Below are 27,052 nucleotides of genomic sequence, written 5' to 3' on the forward strand. Positions count from 1 at the left end.
AAGAATTAGTTTCTCGTTCGAATAGGGAACTGAAATTGAAAGATAAAAAAAAAGAAACAGGAAGAGTGGAAACAACCAGGACGCTTAATTATTCTACTGTATCGTTGCTCCGGTTTTTCCCTTTATTCCAAGAGCATGCATGTGCGCGTGTGCATTTTTTTCCATCGCTGCTATTTCGAATCCACCGGGGACCATTAACGTTCCTGGGTACTTGTAGATAAAGCACGAAGGGCTGAAGGGATGCATTAACCCCCCGCCGTTGCATGTGAAGTCCTGTTTTATCTCTCCTGGATTCCTAAACGCTAACTCATCGCGTGTCTCATTGTAATGTTGATGTCACGTTTGGGAGCGGGGCATGCCAGCGCATTGATTCGCGGGACTTAGAAATTGAAAACCGGACTGCACGCGCGTAGCTGACCGCCATTTTGAATTTAACCAGCGTCATCGGTAAATACGAGCTTACTGTTCACACGATAAACGGGGAATGTGAGTTAACCTGTTATTTATGTTCGTCTATAAACAGACATTCTTTTTATATACATATTTATTTTCAACCAGTTCTCTAATGCAATTTTCGTTCGTTCCAGTTCATTTTAGCTTGCTCTAATCCAGATCGGGCTTCGAATATACATTGATATTTACAAGTACTTTTTATCTTGCGATTAAAATTGCACTGAAACTGGTATTATAAATTCATAGCGAGAGATAAAGCTGTTTTCTACCGTGCTTACTTGTGGATTCATGCGTAACGCTAGAAACATCCTTATGTGTATTCTGCGGAAGATCTTCAAGGATACGAGCAGCCTCGATTAGGGATACCGAGATAACGCTAATTAAGAACCGCTATGGTTCGTTTTTTACTAAACTACGGAATATTAATCAGACCAGAATATTCATTGGTAAAAGTTATCGGTTTAAGCGAGCATTCAAGGAACAAAAGTTCAAATGAGCGAAAGAATCATTAACGTCATACGTTTAGTTTTGCAGTATGATAAATCAGCAAAAGACGGTAACGAGATTATTTCTTCGTACGCTTCGCGCGTAAATTGACGTAATCGTCGAAGATCCGTGGAATTATCGGTTGAAGTGGAGTTGCGTTTTTTAGCTTAATTATGCACACATAACAAATCCTATTATCTATGGCTGCGATGCCGTAGGTTACGGTTGTTCTACGGAAAAATCCACGCGTTTCGCTCGTGTTACCTTTTTATAATATTTAATCAGTGTCATTATCACACTGTTAACATTTATGTACAATTGAAATGTCAAGTGACGTACTTATAAGCGATAAAGTTGTAAACAAATGCATCATTAATCTTTATTAAACGGTACATTTCATCGTGAAGGAACAAATTAGTTCATAACGTTTATTTTAATTGGTTTATAAAATCGTAGAAAAACGATTGATAGGTATAAGTGTTTTGTATTTACTGAGAAATACAAGATAGTTAGATCACTAAGAAAATTAAATCATCTGAGCTCAATAATGTTCGGACAAACAATCAAAGATTCTTCGACAGTGTATTATTTGCATCTGCAGTCTTTGTCACGTGATTCGGCGAAATTTAATCATGATGTTAAACTTTCCGTGTAATATGCAAAATGCCCGGGCACTTTTGTTTTGTTCGTCGCTGTATAAGCGTGTGCCGCAAACGCACAGGCGTATCACCGTATAAGGCTAAACAAAGGAGAAAAGGAAGAGCAAGACGCCCGACTACATTATCTACGCTGAAAATGAAATTATTTGCTTCCAACCGACGTTCTTTTGTGCTCTCGGCTTAGGCGATTTCGAGAGACCGGTTTCATTCTCAGGTATTCGCGAACCTGGCGGCGTTTCCCCCTCGGACGAACGTTAACAACGTGGATGGGAATAGACTCCGGGACGAACCGGGTGAGAAATTGTTTCAAACATCGAGTAAACTAAATATAGTGATTTCTGATGTCAATTTTGTAAATAATTTTCAATCATTACGATCTTACTTTAAGCAACAAATTCTAAACTTTAGTGTAATATCATGTGCCGCATTAGCAAAAAATTCCCAAGAAACAAAAAATAATAATAATAATTGAATGCATAGTATATAAGTATTTTAATCAATACAAACCGGATGTTTATAATCGTTTCATATAATCAATTAATTAATTCTTCCTACAAGTTTAATTATAATGTAGTACTCTGCCTATACGTAATTTTCATGAATGCATAAATTACATTATTTAGTAATTTTCGAATCAGCGCTCGTCTGGTTCACTTAATATTAAATTCGCTCATTTGAAATTATTTATGCGTTGGTCCGCATCGATCGTGCACGGTCCCCGTACGAAAGAAATGTAATTTGCGTCGAGCGCATCGTAGGTGGTGCGCCTCATTAACGGCGGAGGAAATGATTACTGGATGAATGAACCGCGCCGAGTGGGTGGTTGCGATTGCCACGAGGAACGGAAGGAGCGAAAGTGAAACACTCCACATTCTCCTATTGGTAGGAAGAGAAACAGAGATTTGTCAGCGCCGAGTAAAATATTAATCTTCTAATTGTAATATCTAGGCTACGGATCTGATTTATTGCGTCTTGATTGCAGTGCAGCATGAATACAGGATGTTCCATGTACTTACATGTTCACATCTATTAATTCATGTAAAAACAAAAATATAAGTATGCGAATATAAAAATGTAGGTGGATAATTATGTGAAGGTTTAGCAGTAAAACTCGGATACAATAAAAAATGACTGTTTCTACTGCTGAATTCATTTTCCCAGCAACAAATATTGAATTTCACAATGTATCACGTAAGTGTGCCAACGAGTAATTCTCCATGACTTCGGAATAGCATTTCAATCTTTCGTCCAATCAAAATGCCGCAGATTGTGGGATACAAACAATGGATCTCATTAAGAGAACGAAGGTGTTAGAATAATGTCAAAAGAAACAACTATTAATCACGCAAGTGTTTTACACAGTATACAACTGAAAATGAAAAACTCGGCGCTTCCCTGATGCGATTGATCTTGAATGTCGTTGTTTTTTCTTATTCCTAGATATCTTTGAAGTATCCGGTGGTCATATTCCGGCTTTTCTTTCCTTAGCGTCGGAGATAGAAATAATCTGTAATGTCAGAGAGGCACCATGATCATCGTTCAAACAGGAAACAAAAATCAGGTGGAAAAAGGACGTAATAAGCCGGCAAGAAATCGCTCAAGGTAAACGCCGCCGTGCTGACCGGTGGGCATGACCGATTCCCCTCTTTCTTTCACCCTTTTTCTCGCTATGACAACTTCCTTCATCGAGTCTCCTTCTGAAACACCGGATGACGTGAAAGTAAGGGGACAGTGGTGCTCAGACATGTAAAAATCGTTCGATCGCGAAAAGTTTAAAAGTTGGTGAAATGAAAATAAAATACATGCAACTGTACATTATCATTAACAGTATTCAACTTACACAGTTCTCAAGAATCTATTTTTCAAATTCTTTTTGTCAAGATAATGTGTAACAATAAAAGAATTCCACTAAGAATACTAACAATAATTGTAAACTCGAAGAAAAGCTTAAATTCTCTGTTTCAGAAATCCAAGAACTCAATACCATGTAACGTCATTGACGAAAAAACCATTTGTCATGCGTACTTTTTCCAACATTCAACAAGAGAGAGTTGCGTCCGAAGAACAACTATAAGATTATTCAAATTTCGTTTATTCCATACGCGGCTGTCTCGCTTGTGCGCGGAGCACCGACACTTTTTTCCCATTTCCCGCGAACATTAAGCAGGAATAAATTAAAGCCCAGTCGTTTCCGTCGCCCAGCGGTGGCCTAGTAAACAATACGCCCGGGTCGAGTCGAAAAATGAGCCTGGAATGATCGGTTGGCTCGTTTCGCAGAAGCATTCCTCGCGTGCCCAGTCACCTGCGGCCAGGACACGTCGAGTCGTGGTGGCCCTCTGACACCTGGTGCCACGACTTTGGTGAACACTTTGGTGGGGTCTACCGGGAGTCTCTAGAGACGCGCGAAACCGGAGACCTCAGTTGTCACCGCGACACCAGCGGAGCAACGTTGCGTTGTTTATTCTTCTGCAAATCGCTCGTAGGAGATCCGCGTCAGTAGTCGTGAACGTTTCCTTTGAAACTCTACGAAATATTCAACAATCCACTAAAAATCAAAGATTTCATTTATCGTCATACCAAAAATGTAGTGTTTGTTCATCTATGAAGATAATAATCGTTGAAGATCGTCGAACACATCTATGTTGATGAGTTCATTAATGGAATCTTGGAAGTCCAAAAATCATTGGAGTTCGTCTGCCATCGTGGCACTGCATCAACAACAGTTTACTTTAAGTTACCAGTACTTTCTTTGATGATCTTTGTGCAAGAATTTTGAACGAATTGCAAGATACAAAGAATATTAACGAGATTTTTGAAACTGGTTTTTAATTTGTTATTAGTGGTGGTATTTGTTGATTGGGATTTAAATATAGTCTTCGGTTCTATACTGGACTTATTTTGAAGAAGTTAATCGAACAGCAACTTCGATCGATTTTCACTGCATCCGCCGCGGTAGCCGGCTCCGTTCCACGTGTCTGTTTCCAATTAACATTTATGGACGATTAATTTCTAGTTTTCTGGGTAACGAATGCTCAGCAATAATTCGATTACGGGGAACAGATCGAGTCGGTAATTGTTTCTTGCGTTTCTGTTTCGTGGAAGAGCCACGAAGAGTTTGAAGATCCCTCGAAAGAGTTACGTGCTCAGTGAGTTCGTTTCAGTATTTTCACTTGAACCGTCGACTACTTGCGTGACCTCGATAACTTCGTGGGAATCGATCAAGCTGGTGATATCTTGCGCGTCGACGGATCTCTCCGTCGTCGATTATCATCGAAGGTCCTACAGGTATTCACGTTTCATTTCGTTCTAATTTTAACGGAGACTGTTTGTTTGACTGTTTCGAGCAGATCGTTTAGTATGTCGAGCAGCATTTATCAGATACAAACATTTTTCACACACACGTTAAGCCGGCTGCGGTACAGTGTCATCAAAAATACATTTAGCTTGTGTGCTAATGCTGACACGTTGTTGCGTTTAGTTAGTAGGCGATTAACTCCGTGCGTCTCGTTTCAAAACAATATTCGCGTTTCTTAACTAAACTGCTTTGTAAACTAAAAAATAGTATTATTAGATAAAAATTTTACTACATTAAAATTTGACGAGTAATTCTGAATGAAATGGAAATTTTTTGTTTAGAACGACTAAACGAATGCTTTCGTTTACTTACATTAATTTTTTCGGTTTAATATTTGATTAAATTGTGAAATATAATTTGTTGCATTGATTATGGAACATAAAAAATATGAACTAAATCCGATCAATCGCGACGAATAAAACGTCAAGTCATCTGGGTGTAAAGGAACGACATATTCTTTTGATTGGTTGTCAGGGTCGTTCAAAGGGGCCCCGTCCGTAGCTGATTTCGAATGAAAGGCATGAATGGATTTGACGAATCTCATAATAAGCTTCTGACCACGGCTGTACCGCTCCTAGACGTTCGATAACGTTCTCGCTCTCGCGCGATCGTGAACCCTGGGAACGCATTGTAACTGGAGAATTTAATTAGAACAACCGCAGGTCGCGCGTGCCGAACCTTACTCATGGCGGACAATGAGAACTGCTATGAAGTGTCCGGAATGCTTTGAATTATTTGCCCACGTTTCCGCATTTTGCTTGTGCGAGCCGTATAAAGTCGACGAATTACGTGAGAAACGTGAAACATTAAAAGAACGTTTCTTCTGTTTGTGTTTACAATGAAAAATAGTGAATTGAATGCTAGCAAATCGATACAACAAGAACAATAATAATAATTCAGGAATTTACCAGAAAGTATGATACCATCAAGGTAAACGTTCTAGAGTGAATTAAGTGCTGGTTACCTCCTTGCGAAATGGGACAAATAAAATAAATCATAGTAGAAAGATAATTATAAAAAAAATCATACTTTATTGAAAAATTATTAGTGCCATTGCAAGTAAAATAAAACGAAATAAGTGGCAGACGTAACGGTACCAAACGATAATCGCATGATCGAACCGTTTCGTTTGTTTTATTAAAAATGGATTGGAGAATGTTTGAACCGCTTATTTTCTAATGTTTTTATCGCAATACGTTTCACGGTCTGATTGTGATTTATTGTGACAGGATGTAAATAATTACAGTCTTTTCTTTTTCGCTGATTAAAAATGCAAATTTCGATATTGCTTCGATCGTATCGTTCCATTCGAGTCGCGAAGTATGTCTACACACGTAGCAATTATACGAGCGACCCGTTGAATTTCTATGAGCGCTGTTGCTAAATCAAATTCGCGTTACTGCACGCGATAGAATATTCTTTAACAGGATCTCCGAATCCATTTTTTATGACGATACATATTATAATTGAGTAATGCGATTTTAATTAGCACGCGTCGGCGCGTGGCCATCTTTGCGTTCGCTAAAATGGCGGACACCGCTTTCTTCAAAGATTTCACACTATATAAACATTTCCAATTATAATATTATACAATTTACGTACTAAGTATTCGAAAGAACCCATTTATACTCTAAAAAAGTCCATGTATTCAAATAAACCGGTTTACCATCGGCAGCCATCTTATTTATAATCAACAAAATGTCAGACTCCGCCCTTTTGAGTAAAAATTATAAATATACAAGCTTATACATTAATAAATCTTCTACTTCCCAACACAAAACAGTTTGCTATTACTAAATAACGATTAAACAACAAAAGCATTAATAAAATTAAAGATGTGGAATAAATTAACATTTAAAGGAACGATACTTTTTCCAAATTTTCTCGTGATTACACAGTCTATTAACCATTTCGTTCCAAAGGTGATACAGTAAATAACGATTATCGACAAGAATATAGCACGAACGAGATGTCCGCGTGTTAATAGGATTATGGTTTTTAACGAAATGGACGCATAAACAGTTCGGCCCGATAAAAATGAAACTAATAAAACGGTTCGGTGATCTGGTGCAGTCGGCCCGCCCCTTCACGTATGTTAATGCAATTACGTTACGGGGGCTAACAAGTTGCCCCACTTGTTTAACGTAACGACGCGTACGATCGCAATTCGAGCCTATATCACCGATTATCGTCGCACAAAATCGATTGCGTGCTTTCTGCCGCGTCTCGAGTATGTACAAACAGGTTTATTTAACAATTGACGCGGTACGCCTGTGATGCCGTAAACGGAACTCGCGCCCTTTTGCGCATTCATCAACAACCGGGCAGCAATTAATTTGTTATTGTTTCGTGGTCACGAGCGTTTTTCCGGTGGTTCGTAACTATGCTGGTTCATCCCGGTATTTTACGATGAAAAATGGTGTATTTCTTTTCGGTTGATTATGTAACTTTATGAATTTCTGGTCAGTCTCATAGTTGGCAAGTCTTGGTCTTGGCAAACGCGATTTGGAGTAACCGAATGAAAACAGTTCGTTCCGTGCCTCGTGACCGAGCAAATGATGTGCCACGTCAACACCAGTTTCTGCATAATTTGTAATGAATGTCATTATTGTGATAAATAATTTCTAGAATTTACTAAAACGTGTGAGCGATACGTTTGGGAAGAAGTGATACGAAGTTACTGTGAAATGACAAGTAAACAATAATAAATTAAATTACTTGTAACATGGAACATTGTAAAAGGTGTACTTTTTCATGTTAACTATAGTTTCTACTTGCAAGAAAGTTACATGTTTACTGTTGTATCTTATCTTTCTTTTACGCGCCAGTACGTGCAGACAACGTTGCAATAATTGCATGTTTAACATTAACATTACGCGAGTGGTAGACGAATAAGTGAAAACAACGATAGTGTCTTCGCTCAAGTCTAGCCTCATTCTTAGTTCTTTTGTTTTGAGGTGAACCAACTAATGTGAAATTCACAGCTGAGTTTTCCAAGATTTGTACTTTTGCATTTCATCGAAATTTCATAGTTTACGATCCTATATTAAACAATATTTATGTTGCTATATTTTCATTCGTCCTACAGTAAACGTAAGTAAAAGTAAACTGGAATTAAAAATTACATTATTGTGTAACTACACGAACCGTCTTCAAAGTCTCTGCTCGTGCATGTAAATAGACGCGTTACAAGTTTCTTTATAAATAACTGATGCACAATGTCGCCAAAAAAGAATAGTGCAGACCAAAAATGCAAATAGAAGGCCCTAACATAACTGTTACGGTAATTAAAGAAAGATAGCGCAACGGTTCGCGAGCTAACCGGAACATTTCCATGAAACCGTTGAATGGATAAGTGTGCAAACCAATTACCTAGAATATTCAAATGTACATTACTTTTTATAGGGTAATTTTCAAATGTCTTTGATTTATTCCATCGTCCTTAATAATTCGCTAGTAAAAAAGATTCGTCATATATTCATAATTTAAACGCAAAATGTCATTTTCTTTCTATCATCGTGAACCATAGAATCATTTATTAAAATCAATTAAAAATTTTGTGTGATTCCGCCTGGCGCCATATTATAAAGTATATACCAGAGGAACGATTTCAGTGAAAGTTATCTAGTGAGATTTTTTCTTGTAACGTCAGAGTGGGTAATACATTACGGACCTGTTATGTCACGGGATTTTTTTATCGATCGATCAGAGTAGCAAGACTGTACGTATTTACATACGTATGTACGTCGATCTCATTTTTCTGCGGACGTTGCGTTCGCCGGCTATGAGCGAGGCTTTACTTTCACGACGCGGGATCCGATGTTAATACCCCCGGCGGTGTTGCGCAACACGGCACGCAAACGTAATGAAACCGTGGCGCGTCGTGGCTCTAAACACAATGATGGTGACCTACCTATGGTCGGGACGGTGTTCGGGTTACGGCTGGAAATAAGTCATTTCTCTATTAAGCCTCTTTATGCGGCGCTCACAGTCATGTCACCATGACAGAGGGTTTACTGAACTCTCCGCGTCGTATTTGCAAAATTCTAATTACAATTGTCCCGAAATCGAAATGAAACGCAGGGATGAATCGTTGGACTAATGCTTCTCAGTGGTTCTTTCCCCTACAACTACCGACCCGGAATGACAGCTATTACACTCTTTTGTTTTTTATTAATACTAGAACTACCGAGCATTTACTGAGATTGATATGTAATCCTTATAAAGACTGTAACAATTTCGATTTTTTCGATTTCTTCAGATATTCGTTATGATATTTAAGTGAAATTATTTATTTTCAAGATCACTTTGGATAGAGAATACTTTTCCGACATCAATAATTGCAAAATAAGAGAATTAAGACTCGTCATTTTGACGGGTACGGTAGTTTTAGTGTTGATAGTGACAGTGATTTATAACTGTTTAAAAAGAAAACATTTATATTATTTATCATGGTTATTCACGTTTTAATTTACGCGTGTCAAAGTAAAAATTGATATTCGCTAAAAATTGACTAATTCGTGTGTTTTCGAAACCCTGTTAGTTTAATACGCTAATTACTGTCGTTTCCAGCATTAATGTTTAACGTACCAGCGCTAACGACTTGTAATGACCGCTCGGTAATTTCTTGTAAGAGTTAAGGGGCCGCATTCCCTTGGGCTTTGCGTAACCTGCACCATTGACATTTAATCATCGGCGTGATTTTTATGCGCGCGCTTGATTTTACGCGAAATCGTTACGATCCAGAGCGTATGTTTACGATTATGGAAATACGCTTGAACGAAACGAAAGGCGGAAGTATTATCTGCGTTGTAAAGCAGAATGCACGGTCTCCATGAGAATTCACGGGCAAGCGTTATCGAATAGCATCCTGTTGATAAAAAAGTTAACCGTGTTACCGGATAAATTAATATACCGCGACACATTAGTCACTTCCGCCTTGGTTTCGCTCCTTTTTCCCGTGTTTACATTCGCTGAATTGCTTTCATCGTTACGAATTCAAGAGCGCCGCGCCAACTGACAATACTTTCTACGAGCCAGGAACTCGTAAAAGCGAACTCGATTCCCCGAGTAACTTCCTGTCCGCGCGTTCAGTTCGTTTTCCGCTCGCTTTCTGAAATTATTGCGAAACGTGACTCTGCATACCAGATATAGGTAGCTGAAGCAGCGAATTCGGGTTTGTACGCAGCAGGTACCTATTGAGGTAGTATTGGAGAATGTGAATGCTAGACATTCAATTAGCGATAGCTGAGTCCATGTCGATCCGATTTTTAGGAACTTCTATTAGAAAAGAGTTTACAGGATAAAACACTTTGTAGTCAGAATAATTAACTCTCAAATAGGCCAAATTTTTGTTCGTAACTATAAAAAAACGTATGTAGTATAAAATAAACAGATATCAACCTGTAAAAAGAAATTAACAATATATTCAATAATTGTATTAAATATATAATAATTGTATTAAAACGAATATGCCTTGTAATTTTGAAATTCCAATAATGTTGAACTTTCATTCCTGAGAGTATAGAAGATTAAGTTAATTAATTATTTAATTTTACTCGCCACGTTGCTATGCAAAATGAAATAAATAAACAAGAAGCCAATATATTGACGTATGACTGCAAAGTTACATGGCTCTATGGAGGGTTAAATTAAAAATCAAAATTATCTTTTGTCTTCTGCACCATATAAATTCTAGTTTCGTATAATACATCACTGCTGCGTTATACTACTTTCTCAAACAATTCTAGACACATTTCTTCTACATCAACTCCACGATATATCAAAATAAGCATAAACCCCTAATTTCAAACTTCGAACACATCAATCTTAATTTCCCTCGAAATGATCGATGCACCACCAATACAGCAACAGCTATAATTGATTACCACTATTTTCTTAAAAAATTCAAAACCCGACGCGTTTCCCTTATCCGCACCCCATAACCACATCAAATCAACTGAAGAGCTCCGTCAGAAACCTGGAATCGCCACCCTAAACACTGTCAATTTCGTGCGAAATTGTGTAATCGGTACAAATCGGTTTCATCGGAAAACGATGCGCGTACTCCCACGTTGACGATTCCGCTGTATTTTTCAGTGGTTTACGGGGTGACGGATGACGTCGGCACGTGACTCGCCACGTGGACGGGACACCGGAGAAATCGAGGAACAAGGATCCACACGAGTGTTTCCTTGCTCTCAGAGTGACGGAGAATCCGACGCGTGACTTACGACACGTCGCTAGAGATTAACAGGAAATTTCCCCGCCGTCACGAAGTCACGCACGTTTCGGGGAGTGCGGGGTGGTCCGTGAGTCACCGGGGCCCGCGAGAAGTTCGCAGGTGTGCTTCCGGGAAGTTGAAGATTTGCGATCGAAGAGCAACCGTAGTTTCTCTGGCAGTCGCGAGACGAAATCTTGATACGAGCTGACGCGGGAAACCAGGTACATAAGTATGAGCACTGAGAAAGCTTGGCTACCATTCTTATACGGGGTGTCTCATTTCAAACTTTCAGGTTTGGTGGGGAGACATACTGACAATGAATCTGGTTAAGATGGCTCCCTGGGAAAAACGAGAAAAATATATGAAATAGGAGTTTTTCCTTTGTAACTTGTTTTTCTAGGAAATTGCGATTGGAAAATTACAGGTGTTTGAAATTTTGTGTTGATTTTGGATGAGTTGTTTAAGGACATTGCGAGGTTATTGAATGTAAATGTTATCTGACGATCTTGGTGTTCTGTACCGTTCGTTGAAAGTTGTGTTTGTTTTGGAGAAATTGAAACGGGACACTCTGTACGTGTAGAAATGTAGCTGACGATTCAGGAAGAAATTGCTTTGGTGTGGTTTTGAAGCTATTTATTTGGTAGATTAGATACTTCGAAATGTAATGATTTAAATGATTTAAATAATTCCAATAAATGAAACATGAGAATGAATCTCGAAATATAAATGAAAAATCAAATAATGATGAAATGAATTAGTTGCAGCGATAAATGACTAATTAAGAATGTATCTAAGACTAAATACCTGTACTATGATTTCAATAGAATGATACAAGGGTTAACGTATTGTAAAATATTTTTAAAAAATGAAAAAAATTCAATGTTGACAGATAGATGACGACCTTGACTTAAACGCAAAAAGTATTTGTCCGCGGTCACCTCGCGACACCGCGATCGCCGGAAGTGGAGAAGAAGGAAGAAACGCAGGATGCCGGGAGAGGTGCGCGCGCAGCCCTTAAGCACGACGATGTACGGTGGTAGCACGATGCAACCGGAGGAGGAGATTCAGTACGCGCCAAGGAGCCGTCCTGTTAGCTTTTATGACAATTTTAAGGTGAACGCTTATTACTACGTGCCACGTGTTACTGTTTACGTTCGTGTCTTGTCAATAAGTCGGCGTTGCGAACCGATCACGTGTTGGAACAGCGTGCCAATATACGCTCCTTGGAGGTACGATTAACTAGAACAAGGTTTCTTCGATTTCTATATAATAATTCATTTGTAGTATTACTTACAATAATTACGATTATAAATTAAAAACATTTTTATCATTAATAATAAACTGAAGATATTTTTATCTTTGTCCAATTTCTTACGCATTGATTAATTTCTTGATTAATTTCGTATTAATTACGTATTCATTTCGTATTCTTCCCTGATACAGTGTACTGGATATTTTTTACCTCGAGACAATAGCCCAATGTCAATATGATAATTTCTTTCCATATTTATAAATTGTAATTGTTAAAATTGCAAATTGAAAGTATTTTGGTCATTCTTGAATATACTACATGGCTGTGCAAGAAGTTCGTCCTTGCATTGTTCGAATAGTGACCGTGATCGTTACGTGTGACTATATAAATCGGTGTTCAAACGAAAGTGCTTCGTTAAAATTTCTTTTTGTTCCTGTATAGATATGCAGTGAAACAAGTTGCATAAAATTGTGTCGGCCCTGTAATGGCTACGATATTAATTGCTTCATAAATTTCGAGAGCTTAAGAAAGCGTAGTGAACATACAGCGTAAGAAAGTGTATCTACTCTTGATTAAATTTTTATAGAATATTATAAGAATCAGCACAGTGAATCTATTATATTGCAATAATAAGTGAAATAAATTATTGAAACTAATATATGAAATATAATAATTGAAAATATATCAAATAAATTATTTTTCAAGGCAACGAAATCTTTTAACGCATATTCCTTGTTGACGTTACGATGTTATAAAATCAACTGTTTACAGCTAATTTATAACAATACTATGTAATAGCGTAACATACTACGTAACAATACTATGTGATCCTTTTAAAGCCATGGATGCGTTTTTCTGTGCCTCTGTGCAGGACGTGCCGATGGTGGCACCTTGCGTGACATCCGCTCTGAGCGCCGACAATTTGAATCAGGTTCGTGACAACAATATCGACACGTCGATGGCTGCAACCAACAACAACAATAACAATAACAACAGAGTCAGCAGCGCGGTTAGTGCTGGCAATGTCTCGAAAATCCATAGCGTGAAAGTGACAGGTAATACTTTTTTCATACACTCTTTAAAAATATCAAAATATTTTTCATCTAAAATAAAAACCTTGTTTTAAGTTAGTCTATTGTTTATTATACCATTTTAGATTACAAACCACTCCCCGTTCCTTGACTTCATTTCCAACGCGACATCATTTAAAATCAACGTTCACAAGTTTATTTTTGATACAGAACAATTTTTATGGAAATACATAAATTCATTTTTGATAGAAGATGATTTAAAGGTAATATCTTATTTTTCTTTAAATCGGCTGGTTCCATTGATCAAATGAAAACAGTATCATTGTCAGCGCGGGACAAAATTGGAGGTGGCACTGTACTATCCTAGGAAAGTTGTCTGGCTGAAAATAGAACGGTCGCGAGTGAAATTCGGTCGTCGTTGTACCAGAGTTAGAGGCGTTCTAGCGGACTTTCTCGAATTTCATTTTGTTTGTGGGCACCCTGTTCAATTCCCGCGAATATCTCTGCACGCAGAAAATTTCGCGCGCTTTCTAAGCATGGCATACCATCGCTCAAACTTAACACCATCGTTCAATCAATTCTTACATTAGTTTCTTTACTTTAGAATATTTTTACTAACAAATAATCCTTAAGCGATAACATAATAACATAACATAATAATAAAATAACATAACAATTGAATAATATATTTTGAATAATCTTCACTAATAAACAATTCACTATTTTCCTTCCAAATATTCCCAATATTATAATACTTTCAACTATTTTGAAATGAATCTTTTTTCAAAGGTATATGAAATAGTTACTCAAAAATATAGGAAAAGAATATTATAAAACTCAAAATGAGATAAACTTCACTCTACTACAAGGTTAGAAACTGTAAAATCCATTTCATTGCCAGCCAATAACTGAAATCAACCAGCTTCTATTGTTGTCTGTTATTAGTAGCGATTTTACCAGCGAATTCTATTAATGACAATCGTTCAACTGTTCTCTGGTGAACAGGTGCGGTGTCGACGGGAAACATTGGCAGGATTTATCGGCCAGAGAAGGACAAAGAGCTCGGTCGGGCGCCGTCGATGGCCAATTGTCTGTCAACCACGGTTCCCGTGAATTTGGCAGCTTCGCAGATTGCCGGCCGGCATACACCGACGAGGAATTCCCTCAGGCACAGCAGGATGATCGTGTTGCATCGGAGCGGTCAGCGTGAGTAAATGAATTTCTTTTATTCCCGCGTTCATTGCGCGTGCGGTGGTGGACAAAAGTATTTCGTATGCTTCTTACGCTATGTACAGGGTGTCAAGAAAGAAAAGATCTGAAAATTTTTCAAATTTTAGAGCGTAATATTATAATAATAAGAGTAATAGTATTGTTATATAGTTAATTATTATTAATACTATACTAGAATCATTTTAATACGGTATTAATATCAACAATAATAATACTGTTGTATATAAATAATATTAGTTCGATCGTTAAATTAAGAAATGTCAAAAATAAAATTTGAAAATTGTGTAATGCACGATTGACTGTAAATTTTTGTTAAAACACGAATTTTAACATTTTCGTTGTTATAATATATTAAATAAGTAATTATATTATATTATATTATATTGAACATAGATATTTAGAATTAATTGTTGAATAATATAGAAGTATTTAATGGCGATGGTATTGATTGGTAATCGAATCATTGCGACACGGGTATCTCAAGTTTCTTACGACAGATCTTATAATCAGCATTGTAAGCTATTTCGTTGACCAACTTCAGGTAAACGAAAGACCCTGGATTAACCCGAACCAAGAAACTTTTATTGACAGCATTAGAACTGGATTATGTACTCCAAAAACTGTTCTCCGAAAGTTTCTGTGAAGGTTTCTCCGAACTGCTGTCTGGTTTCCATGCCGAGAAAGCAAACTTCCTTACTTTAACGAGCTTCCTGTCTGCAAACTACGTTTCAACGTAAAAAGAACTCGTATGTAAAAGAATGCTTAAAAAATTCTTTTCACAAATTACGAAAAGAAAATTAATATTATTGTAGCTTACATAGTATTATGCTCATGGTTTTACCAATTCTCTAGTCAGTCGTGCAAACTACAACTGCGTATAATTCCAAACATTCATTTGCATTTCAATTCATTTAAGAAAATGTATATTACTACTCTTAGATGATAGTGTGGCACGTGTCTTGATAAACAGTTCACTATTTAGTTACGTAAATGTGACATTTATTTCATTGAAACCGATGTAACTCGGTATCAAAGCGACGAGTAATAACCGAAAAAGAAACATAAAGTCGAAAGTGATTAACACCCTAGTTCCATTTGCAGTGATTCACCAATCGTCTCGGTCGCTTGTACAACCACGACCGGACAAGTTTCTCGAACTGGAAATGACTTTGAAAAAACATTGTTTATCCGCGCGGCGTCCGATTCCACTGCGATCGTGGAATTTCTTTTTATTTTTTTGTCTCTTCGCGTTGGGTAATGCGGACGCAACGCTTGTTGATTAACGAAATCAGAGATCGGAACGGTGTACGTCACCGAAGCTCGAATGTCACAGCGCGGCCTTTCACGGTGCAATAAACATTCGCGAGAACAGGAAAACGGATTGCCACCGAGTCAGGGCATTAATAATTCATCGTCGACGAATGACTATGCGAACAGTTTTGTTCGGAGCGAATATTTTTTTCTTCTCTGTTTCCATGGAATTCAATAACATAACTTCGATCGGAAAGATTCCGATTCGAGGAGCGCGTTTCGAAATCGAATTTCAACGAGGCACGTTCTCGCGCGTTCCTGCTTTCTTGATCTCTTTGAGTATTTTGTTTTTTCTCTGATCGTTTCCAAATACGGAACCGACTGTAATCATTTGAATAATTTTTAACTTGAAAAAATGGAAGGTTGCACAAGAAAAATATAATCCTTTCGTGTGACAAATTTGTAGGCTAAACAATTCTTTGATTCTTGTTTAACTAACATATAAATGTCTAACATACAAGGAAACACGTATTAATAAAAATTAATAGTATTATTTTTTAAAAGTCTGAAATACAAGGCAACGCAATATCAATGAATAGTAATAGTATTATTTTTCTATTTTTAGTAGTATATAGAAAATTTTTTGCTCTGTGAAAGCAATTTTTTCTGCATCCTAATACCAATAAAATTAGAAATTCCTGAAACATTCGGAATTCATTGCTATCTTCTGTTGGTACCTCATTGTTATAATCCTTTTCACGTGTTCTCCTTGCAAGGAAGCAGTTTTTTATCATCCTAATTTATCTCGTAAAAGTTAGATAAGAAATTACGTCCATAAAAAATAACTAGCTTGTACATGCCATTCAAATGCGAGATAAACCGTAAAATCTCTCTTGTTAAAAGAGAAATGATTGTGCATTTAATAACATTATGCAAAATACACTTTGTACGTCGAACGAAGTTTTGATCGTTTAAATAGTTCGGCCGAAATTGATCGATCAAACCGATAGCTGGAAACGTTGACTTTCTCTCCAAGGACAGACTAAAAGTGCATCGGTGGCAGGTGTCCGCGGCGAGTAATCAGAGTTCGTCGGAATGCCGCCGGCCCAGAACGGGTCAATTTTTCTCGAGTTCTGCTCAATGATCGCGTCGCCATTACTTCGCTGCGTCGCGTCGGCGATGCTCCGTTTCGCGGTTTCACAGTGCGACCGCGGCGACAAAGCTTGACACCGTTTCACGATAAAACGGTGACATCGGATTTATTGGAAGTCGAGAGAAATCTTGTGTTTTCCTTAATCCCTTCGAGAACAGTTTCGCAGAAGCGTACACGTAATTCTAATTTCTACATTGACGTTTGGTTAGTTCCATTTTGGTCGTATGGTTTTTCGTTACCTTCATTCTTTCTTATCTGGCTTAATTTGTTTAATTACTTGGGTTGGAAGTAACTGGACAATTACTACTTATTTTACCAATTATTGGTGTAACAAATATAATTTATAAATAGCCAATTAAATATATAATTAAAAGTAACGAAGCATGTAAATGAAATTGGGGATAAAGTCGATTTTTTAAACGATATACTTCCGTGAAACACATTGTATTCGTTGCGATGATTCAAACGAGGCTTGATCGTAAGTTACTACAACATGTTGATGACTAAATGCGAAGAAATGAGCAACGGATACACTGATGCATCTGAATCATGATAAATGTAAGGAAATCCTGTAATAAACTGGAATTTCAATGTCATTAATAATTAGTTGCGAGTATAGCAATGCAAGTATAGCAATGAAACATTAATGACATTAACACTAAAACTACCGTATCAGTCAAAATGATTGGTTTCGGTTTTCTTGTTTCGCAATTCTTGATATCTTAAAACAATTGAATATTCGAAATGATTTTGAAAATAAATAGTTTCAGCTGAATTCTATATAACAAGTATCTAAAGAAACTGAAAATAATCTATTGTTACACATTTTTATAGGGATTACATATTGATTATTTTAAATGCTCGGTAGCTCCAGCGTTAATGACAGTGAATAATATCTTGAATAATGAACACTACGTTACCAATATTCAATTCTTTTAGCTGATTAAAAATGTACCTGGAGAATTTATTTCCACAAACCTGCTAGATCTACGTTTAAAATCGTCTCACAGAAGCCAGGTACTCATAGCTGCAAGAGTTGCATGCTTCTTGGTTGGCTGGTCACCGTTCTCGCTTTAAAGTGGTTATACATGGTTCTCTCTGAACACCGGAAGTAACAAGCCGGAAATATATCGTGTGAGCTTTTTCGACCACGATTCTTTCGAATCCACTTTTCAACAAGATTCTAATTAATTGAAATTATTTCATTTTCGGTTAACCGAAAGTTTTGGTTATTAAAATTAATCGAATATCGCGAGAAATATTTTTTCAATGAAAATGTCCGGGTGCATTCTACATAACCGAAAATGAATAGTAAAAAGCGACATAGCAGAAAAGAAAATTATACACAATCACTTCTTTCAATAAGCAGATTTCTCGTCAATTAAAATGAAGTATTTTCGCTTGTTTAGACATTTTAATTTTTCGCTGATTTTTTAATACTGATAGTCGAGAAAAATGCGAAATTCCGAAATAACTATTATGATTCTTGTGTAATTACAGTGAGTAACAAGTTTATGTAACTAATTATTACACTGGAATCATGTTCGCTTTCAAAAGGTAGCAGCGTTGTAAACAGCATCGTCACGCCAATTTCGCGAGAAGTTTCTCGTTTTGCCTTGGAACACGAAGCGTAATTTTTTATTTAAATTCTGACGTATCAGCTTTCACAGAAGAAATCAAATATAAATTTTGAAAAATACCATATAGTATCAATTTTAAAATACTGCAGATTCAATTCAAAATTATTAACCTTTCAAGTAAAACATTTCACTTAAATCCAACACTTCAAACTTTCACATTGAATTTCAATTTCGAATTAAAAAAATGTTAACATATCCTAGAAACATATTTAAAATTTTTTAGTAACGCACAAGGTAGACTTTAGAAGTCCAAAATTTAATTCTGTTTCTAGTTCTTCCTGTTCAGATCTTCTAAATTGTTATAAATAATTCATGAAACGTTGTAACTCATAAAAGCAGCACGGTTTTGTAATTATTCTAATTATTCTAATATTCGAATTTGATACGTCACCCTTATCTTTTATCTATTACTGGAGCAAAAATTTTACCGAAAATCAACGGTGAATAGTGGCGACCCGCGTAAACCAAATGTGGAAACGTGCTGGGTGGTACGTTTTTATTATTCGCTGGCCTCGATACATGAATAATGACGGAGCGCGCGGCTTGCGTAAGAAGAAACACGGTAATTGTGCAACCGCATTGTAGAGAATTGCTGTCGCCCACTATAATACTTCCGATCCCTTGAAAATCCTTTGCCGCCTCGGATGTCGAGGCTGTGCGTTCACCCTTCACTCGAGACAGATCCAGTGACTGGATTTCGAAACCAACGATCGTTGAATTACAATCAAATGGATGTTTACACAGAATCCTGGTCTTCTAAACTTTTTTTCTTCTTTCCAATTTCACCGAGGATACATTTATTTGCCTTATTATTAAGTCTTTAACACAGCTGAAAATACATTTCCAGTTCAAACAATTTTATTCTATCTTAAATATTCGTTAACTCGAACTTTCGATCTCATTCGCAAGTAAATTGCGGATACTTAAGAATTCTTTTGCATTTTGTAATTTACCGAATGTAGTAGAATGATATGTATCATTTATAAGCTGTAATAAGCTGTAAAATAATGTAGAATTGCATTGAATTGTGTGGAAATTTTGTTTCACATCTCTGGAATCTTTGTAAGGTAACAATGCGCGAAAATCGGTAAATTAATTATGAATCCGTGAAACGTGCAATGTGACTACAACATAGAATATGTACCAAGCCTAGTCTCCGTTATATAGAGCTAACTTAGCGTGACGAGCTCGCTCGAAACTCAAGGCTTAAGAATTACTTTAGAACAGCAGTTGGTTCGGTGTTACCAAAGTATTCCTTTTTTCTTGTTTGCACAAAAGTATCCTTTAAAAAGAAATCATTCTAAACTGATTTATCCTTTATGTTTAAGTAAAATATTTGGGTTCATATGATATGAAATTGTTGATATTAATTTTCTGAACAGCCTTCAATCTTCACATTACAAGAGAAAATACAAAATATCGCCAGACATTTCGTTATTTTCCAAATATAATCTCTTCATTCAACTATTTTTTGTGGCACAACGTTTTATCGATACCCGCCTTCGCAGTCCGGTTTATTTTTTCTGTGTGTAGTCTGTCGATTCGTCTGGAAATAGAAACCGACGAGCTGGGATATATTCGAACCAAAATTTACCACGTGGAAGAAAAATTAGCTCGATGCTAATGTACTGAGTTCCATTACAAAGATGTATTCTAAAAACGTTTATTATTATTCTACATTGCTAATATTTAACTTACTATCTTCTATACGTTCAATAACTTCATTTACGAATATTTACTTCATAAAACGGGCGGCTAGTTTAATTTCAAATATTTCTTCCGTCTCGATCTCTTATAATTGATGTTCATGATAAATTCATTGATAAACAAAAAACTTTATTCTATTTATTAGTTAACGGAAAATAAAATTACTTTATTCTAAACAATAAACTTATTCCATCAGCACAAATTCCTATCGAAGGAATTAATTGAATTAAAAGTGAAAAAGAATTATTCATCATGCTATACGTTCAAGAAATATTTTCATGACTCCCCAGTGGAAGAAAAATATTTCCATTCCAAGATTCCGCGGGCTCGATGAATTTCACCCTTTGAGAGTCACAGAGCTGAACCCGTTCTTAGATCCATATCGTTATACAAGTCGAGATGCGCGAATAGATCAATTCTTCTCCATCCCCATTCTTCCGTCTAGTCTCGGTACAGTTAGAGCTCATTTAGTATGCTACCCTCGCTCAAACGAGACTCGTATCGATTACAGGACCGCAACGAGAATGCGACGACGTTCCCGCCACGTCGTAAACTTCATATTTCCTTCGCGGTCGACGGCCGACGATCTTCGGTCGTTAATATGCCGTCCCTGTTGGGTAATATCCCGCGAAAGTGAAAGAATTCTCTTCAAAAGGGAGCGCTTTGCACCTCACCGCGTGCATTCTGCGAACCCTCAACCTTCAGACTGCAGCTTCCCGCCGCGGCGCACAATGGAACCATTGAAATTCGAAATTCTATCCGCAGTAATGTAACAATAACGATATTCTCGCTGCAAATTGTTGGGACACGAGCGTAACGGAGTTTCTGCGCGTTTTTCATCCCCCTTTTTCGTGTTACCCTTTACTATTTCTTATTATTATTATTATTTATTTTGTAATTATAGTTTCGTATTTAATTTATTGTAGAGAAAACTTGATGAAAAGGAAATAAAATATAGAAGAAACATTTATAGATGTAGTTTAAAATCAATTATTCGATATAGTTTATCACGGTTCTTTCATCCCTTGTTTCGAAGTTATTACTATGTCCGTGAATAATAATTTTTTCTGTCCGTTTTGTTATCAATTCATTTTAAACAGTAGTTGCTGAACGAAAGAAGTAGCAGGACAAAATGTTTGATTTAAATGAATCGAATGAATTTGTTTTGAATAAATATTATAAGCTGGACATAGCATATTAAATGTTTTTGTTTGAAAATGAACAGGTACGTTATTGCATGTTAATGCAGAATTTATCTGATCGAACGTCGCAGTAACGAACGAAGAGTTCTCGCTTGTGCAGTCATTGAAGTCTCCGAGCTGGTTTCCTCTCTTGTCTTCGCGTGTTCTCTTACAGAAAACCTCGCAGCTTCAACAACCAATTTCATCCCTTTAAAGTGAACGTTCGTGGAGTAAAGAATATTGTTTTTTGTAAACTTCCTACGAAGTTTTACTGGAATCATAATTTTCGAGCTTACAACCTCCCGCGAGTTTCGTTGGATCATTATCCATTGGCCAGCGAAAGAGGATTTACGAAGACACGCTATTCACCACGTGGCGAGATCATAGCGATCATTATACCCTCTCGACGAGACGGATCTCTGGCAACTTCTTGGCTACAATCTTAAGCCACAAGGAATCATTTCTGAGGATTATTTCCCCTACAGGTCGACCTTTCCCAGCGTCCTTCTCGGAACTCGTGTGAACTCGCGCTGAATTGGTGCGCTGAGGGAAACTCGAGCTTACAGACGCGACCGCAGTGTAACATTTCTTTGTATTTTGACTGGAACATTCAGAATTTCAATTTAAATAAGAAAGAAGTATATATTTCTGGTAGATCCTTATCATCGAAAAATAATATTTTCATAAATTTCTCTAATTGAATACCTTTTTCTTAAAAACTCTACTTTAGTTTTTAGAGTCTCAATCTTCTAAGATTAGCAATTAATATCTAAGATTTCTGAATAAAATTTTCAATAACAATAGCAATTATAATCATGAATCAATAAGTCATATTTCATCTAACATTCTAATAATTGAACATTTCGATACATTACATTGAGAATCTTCTAGTATCCATCAACAGCTTGTTAATATGTAGGATGTTAAGGATCTACAATATTTGTAGATTTGTAGACCAAATTGTAGACAATATATGTAGACCAAAAGCATCATTCTTCTTTCAAAAATTTGTATAACGAATCGGCAAACCAATCGCGCGTTATCGGTGTCCAATGAAGTTCGGTGCGAGTCGATCTTACTGCGCTCTCAGCGCAGCGACAGTGGGCGAGCACACGTCATGGACGTTACACATTTTTTCATATTTTTTTCCTTCCTCTCTTCGCGGTGCGTCGAGGAACAACCGTTGCAGATCTTGTGCAAACGACCCCAGTGGGCGAGTTTCCTGGCGGTGTTCGATATGGCAAGGACGGCACGACGTTCGATCGTCCGGTTAAGACACCTTGTATGGAGGGACAGCGAGGCCGCGTGTTCCGTTCGGGAACTCTCCTTTCTTTCGGCCCTACATTCGTTTCTCGGAATCCGTCCGCGTATCGACCGTTAATCGTTCGACTCGCCTATGGGAAAATGTGTGTCGCAAACCGCGGGGAACACGCTGAGATAGCATCATACACGGGACGGTGTAAAAAGACGCACGCCTGCTCGGTGAAAATGTCGATGTATTGTCGGGCATGTCGGAACATGGATTCCATGCCCGCCGTGTATAATTTATGGCATCGTTGATCCGCTGCTCCGTCGCGTCGGTCAATAGATACAGCGATCTAGGTGATTTACGGGGATCGCGGGATTATTAGAATTTTCACAGTAAAGTGGATTGTCGAGGAAGGAGCGGAGTTCAGAAGTTGTTTACTTTGATGTTAGACTAATTCACATTTGTTGAATGTTGCTTTGGATTAGAGTTGATTTGATTTGAGCTTGAGAGACAGTAATTGATTCATGTAGTAAAATAGTATATGTACAAGGTTACTACTTTGTTGCATTGAGAAATTGAAAATTTGAGGATTTAATGAATGAGGAATCATTTAGGTTTGAGGGAATTATATTTAGACCCTTGAATTTGGTGGACTCCTAATATAGGTTGTTGGGCTCTAGAAACCTGTAACTTAGATTCTGGGACTCTAGAGATTTCAAACTTAGGTTGTTCGACTCCAGAGATCTCTGACTTGGGATCTTTGATCTTGAAAGGTCTCTAACTGAGAATCCTTTGAATACGTCATATATAATATTAATAACAATAGAAGATAATCAAAGAATATTTTTAACGGTCGAAATTATTCGTCATTTAGGACCACAAAAGTTCTTACCACCGTTGGTGTATCACTGGCGGTTAGGACGATGTTTGGCGGCACTACAAACGATCCTCGGTATCGCGATCACAGCACTCTCGCTATGGTTACTACTTTGGGCGCCTCATCTGCCTGTCGCTGATAATCCTTACTGGAGCGGCATGCCGGTAAGCGTTGCACTTCTCTCTTCGCCTTCCTAGAAAATCGTTAAATGGCAGTTGTCTCTCACTTCCACTGTTCCTCTTGCAGCTGTTACTCTCGGGAAGCTTCGGAATTTGTCTGCTGTGTTGTTTCAAGAAGGAATATCCAGGAATGAGTCCTGGTTTCTGCCTTTCGTCTACTAAGGTAAACGAAATATGATCACACTTCTATAATTGGTTGTTTCAATCTTAAAATTGAAGCAAAAAATTGAAGATATGGAGGTCCAAATTACAAACGTTCTAAAAGTACCATTTTCAAAATTAACCGATCAAACAATGCGTTACTTTCAAAATTACTCTCATAATTTCAAATAAAATTAATCTCCTCTCATTGTTTACCTACCAATATGTTATTCATTAGTAAATATAATAATATTTTATTCAGATCTTCTTTGTTCCTCCGGACAGGTGATCAGCGTGTTCCTCGCGACCCTAGCGACAGCTACCTGCGCCGTGGCCTGCGTCTTTTCAGCGATGCACCTGGCGCGTCTCATGGGGCTGGAGTGCAACCCAGCGCGCGTGTTGAACGCCACCTGCGTTTGCAGACCTCGTGTGGACGTAACAAACTCCACCGAGTCAGCGGTCAGGTACATGGACCTAAACTGTCCAGAAGTGGAAAGCATTTTGACCATTCTGCTGATATTCTCGTGTACCTGCAATGCGCTCGGCACTTTTGTTGCCGGCTGGTACACGTACCTTCACTGGAGTACCAGGAACAAGCGGCCGAAGTACATGCAGGTTCGGACCAATCCCAATGTCGCCACTAACTACCTCAATAGCCGGCCGATATACAACCCGAACTTGAACGAACGATGACGAAACCCGTCTGAAACGGAAAGACACACCTCTTATCTTCGATATTCGTCGTTGACAATAGACGATGGGACAATCTAACTCGATTCTGAAATCAGTGCTGTTGGTAAACGGCTTTCACAGTAGGTCGAAGAAGATCATGGACTTCTTTCGTTGTTCAGAGATAAATGAGACTGTTGTACAGAGTGAATAATAAGTCTGACTATTTGGAATGTCTCCACTATTTTTAGAGGTATATCATGTTTTTATTGGCAAAAATAATAAAGTACAACATTCCAGTGATTATATTCTTTGTGATTGAAGGTTTCCAGGAAATTCCAAGGTCATTTCTGGAACTCGTTGATTTGCAGACTTTTAGATTTAATATAATTACTTTCTGACAGTTTATGTTAATTTTGATCGATAATGATATGAGTAATTATTTGCTCTGATTGAATTACGCATGCTGTTTCATTTCCTCATTTTGAATTCCTAATTTTAACCTGTCTATGGTATATCTATTTTTCTGAGAATAATATGACACGGTGCATAACACGTGTTCATAAATCTACCGTTAAATAACGTAATGACCTTTTATCCTTCATAGGATAATAACTATTTAGATGATTTGAATAATCTGTAATGTGAAACTTGTTACGTCATAAGTAGACTTCATCAGTTCCGCGATTGTTTCATTTAATGTCAAATGATTTCATATTATAGGATATCAAACTCGATTAAATGTTTGCTATCTTAGCAAAGACAAAGAGTTACAATATGTCTTTTGAAAATTAGAAATCACCTTGAAATCTCTGTAAAAAAAACACTAAACCTTAGAATTTTATAGCTTCTATATAATTCATACAAAATTTCCTCGTATCTCTAAAAATAATAGGGACATGCCAGGTGGTCAAAATTATTGCTCAACCTTGCGCGCTACATTTGTGTCAAGATAGTCTCTCTGTGCAGCTGCAGACGACCGTAACGTTATAAAAGCGTTGCGCAAGTGCTTGTTTTCCGAGTACATTTGAAAGTGACGACACAGCGAGGATACTAACCGCGACGAATCTAAATCGACCAAATGGCGTTTGGTCCAAGATCATTGTCAGCGTTTTAGAAAACAGCGTTTTTGATCTAACGGTGGAATCAATTAGAAAGTGTCTGCTTTGCACAGTTCTGGTCCTGATATCATTTCTCATGAAAATTGCGTGTCAAAAAACAAGAGCGATGAGCTTAAGCTAGAACTTAGGATCTAGGGCAGCGGCCGGAAGTGGAAGCGCGCGCGAACTAGTCCCGATTCATAAGTAGAGTTTGTGGATTAAAGTGACGACTGTGTTTTGTAAAAATGGCAGCACAAAGGGGAGCGTGGATATTATTAAACTTTTTGTATAAACACGCCAGAAAGTAATAGGAATTAATTGTCGAAATGTGTTCTAAATATTTATTGTAATATAAACAACGCATGCTATAATAACTAATTAGTTGATACACGTGTCGATAGAATTATCGATCGTAATTGCATTTAACGACGGAGCGCAGTTGAGTTTTTAAGGCTTATGTAATCGCTAACTTTTTTGTAACACTTCCCGTGACACGTTTTTTTGGATGTTCCGTTAACGTGATGAGTGTATAAGTTTCTAAGCATGCGTATCGTTGAATTCTGTATTATTTAAGTAAAAATTCGTTTTCGCATCGGGAAACTATTCGATCCGAGCACTGTCATCGATTTTCTAAGATGAGACGATCGTTTTCTGTAATGATTCATTAGCATTGAGTTTCGATTATTCATCGCGACGAAAAAAAATACGAGAAACTGGTAGAAAATAATAATTGAACGGACAACGGGTCACTCCGCGTGCAATTAATTTCCACGTGGGTCGTCAGTATTTTAGTTGTAATTAAAGGGCCTTTCGACTTTGCGAATCGAGAGGAGAATCGGCTCCTGAATTTTTCTCTTAAAATTTGAGAAATAAATTTCAATTTCTTAAATTTTAGCGGAAAATCCCAAATCTAACAAAAACGATTTTCCAAAGACGCAAGGCCCGTCTTGCGAGTGTACGTCCACATGACAAGCGTGAAAATTTTTTCTAACGTTTCGCGGCACTCAATGAGAGAACGTGTCTTCGATTTTATACCTCAATATAGAAAATCTGTAAGAAGCGCTAGTTTTTAAGATTTTTCAATCGACGAACCGCGACTATGCAACGTGAAATGGAATGTGACGCGGATGAAGAAAGAATCAATCATGTCAGTATTAAAACCACGAGGATGGAGGAAAACAAACTTTGAGCCTTTTTCTTTTCTTTTTCCTATTTT

At 37.3% G+C, this 27,052-nt stretch overlaps 1 protein-coding gene across 6 annotated transcripts; it reads left to right on the forward strand.

Moving 5' to 3' along the window:
• Positions 1-3,987: 3,987 nt before the first annotated feature.
• On the forward strand, positions 3,988-27,019 carry LOC116424197 (uncharacterized). Of its 6 annotated transcripts, none has more exons than XM_031970260.2 (8): positions 3,988-4,883; positions 11,053-11,397; positions 12,066-12,289; positions 13,300-13,483; positions 14,465-14,665; positions 23,745-23,911; positions 23,994-24,089; positions 24,353-27,019. In XM_031970260.2, exons 3-8 carry the CDS (start codon positions 12,164-12,166, stop codon positions 24,758-24,760), a joined length of 1,182 nt encoding a protein of 393 aa, XP_031826120.1. In that variant the 5' UTR covers positions 3,988-4,883; positions 11,053-11,397; positions 12,066-12,163; the 3' UTR covers positions 24,761-27,019. The 6 variants fall into 6 exon arrangements, with proteins under 6 accessions (XP_031826120.1, XP_076225078.1, XP_031826124.1 ...); XM_076368963.1 differs by having other exon boundaries at positions 12,070-12,289; XM_031970262.2 differs by lacking the exon at positions 3,988-4,883 and adding an exon at positions 4,921-7,695.
• Positions 27,020-27,052: the final 33 nt, after the last annotated feature.

The sequence above is a fragment of the Nomia melanderi genome, chromosome 7, assembly GCF_051020985.1.
Source record: "Nomia melanderi isolate GNS246 chromosome 7, iyNomMela1, whole genome shotgun sequence".
Lineage (NCBI taxonomy): Eukaryota > Metazoa > Arthropoda > Insecta > Hymenoptera > Halictidae > Nomia > Nomia melanderi.

Excerpts from the sequence above, each read along its gene's own strand:
- LOC116424197 (XM_031970260.2), top strand. The coding sequence starts at position 12,164 with ATGCCGGGAGAGGTGCGCGCGCAGCCCTTAAGCACGACGATGTACGGT. Across the intron at positions 14,666-23,744 it reads GTTGCATCGGAGCGGTCAGC|GACCACAAAAGTTCTTACCA; the intron begins GTGAGTAAATGA and ends TTCGTCATTTAG. Across the intron at positions 23,912-23,993 it reads CTTACTGGAGCGGCATGCCG|CTGTTACTCTCGGGAAGCTT; the intron begins GTAAGCGTTGCA and ends TTCCTCTTGCAG.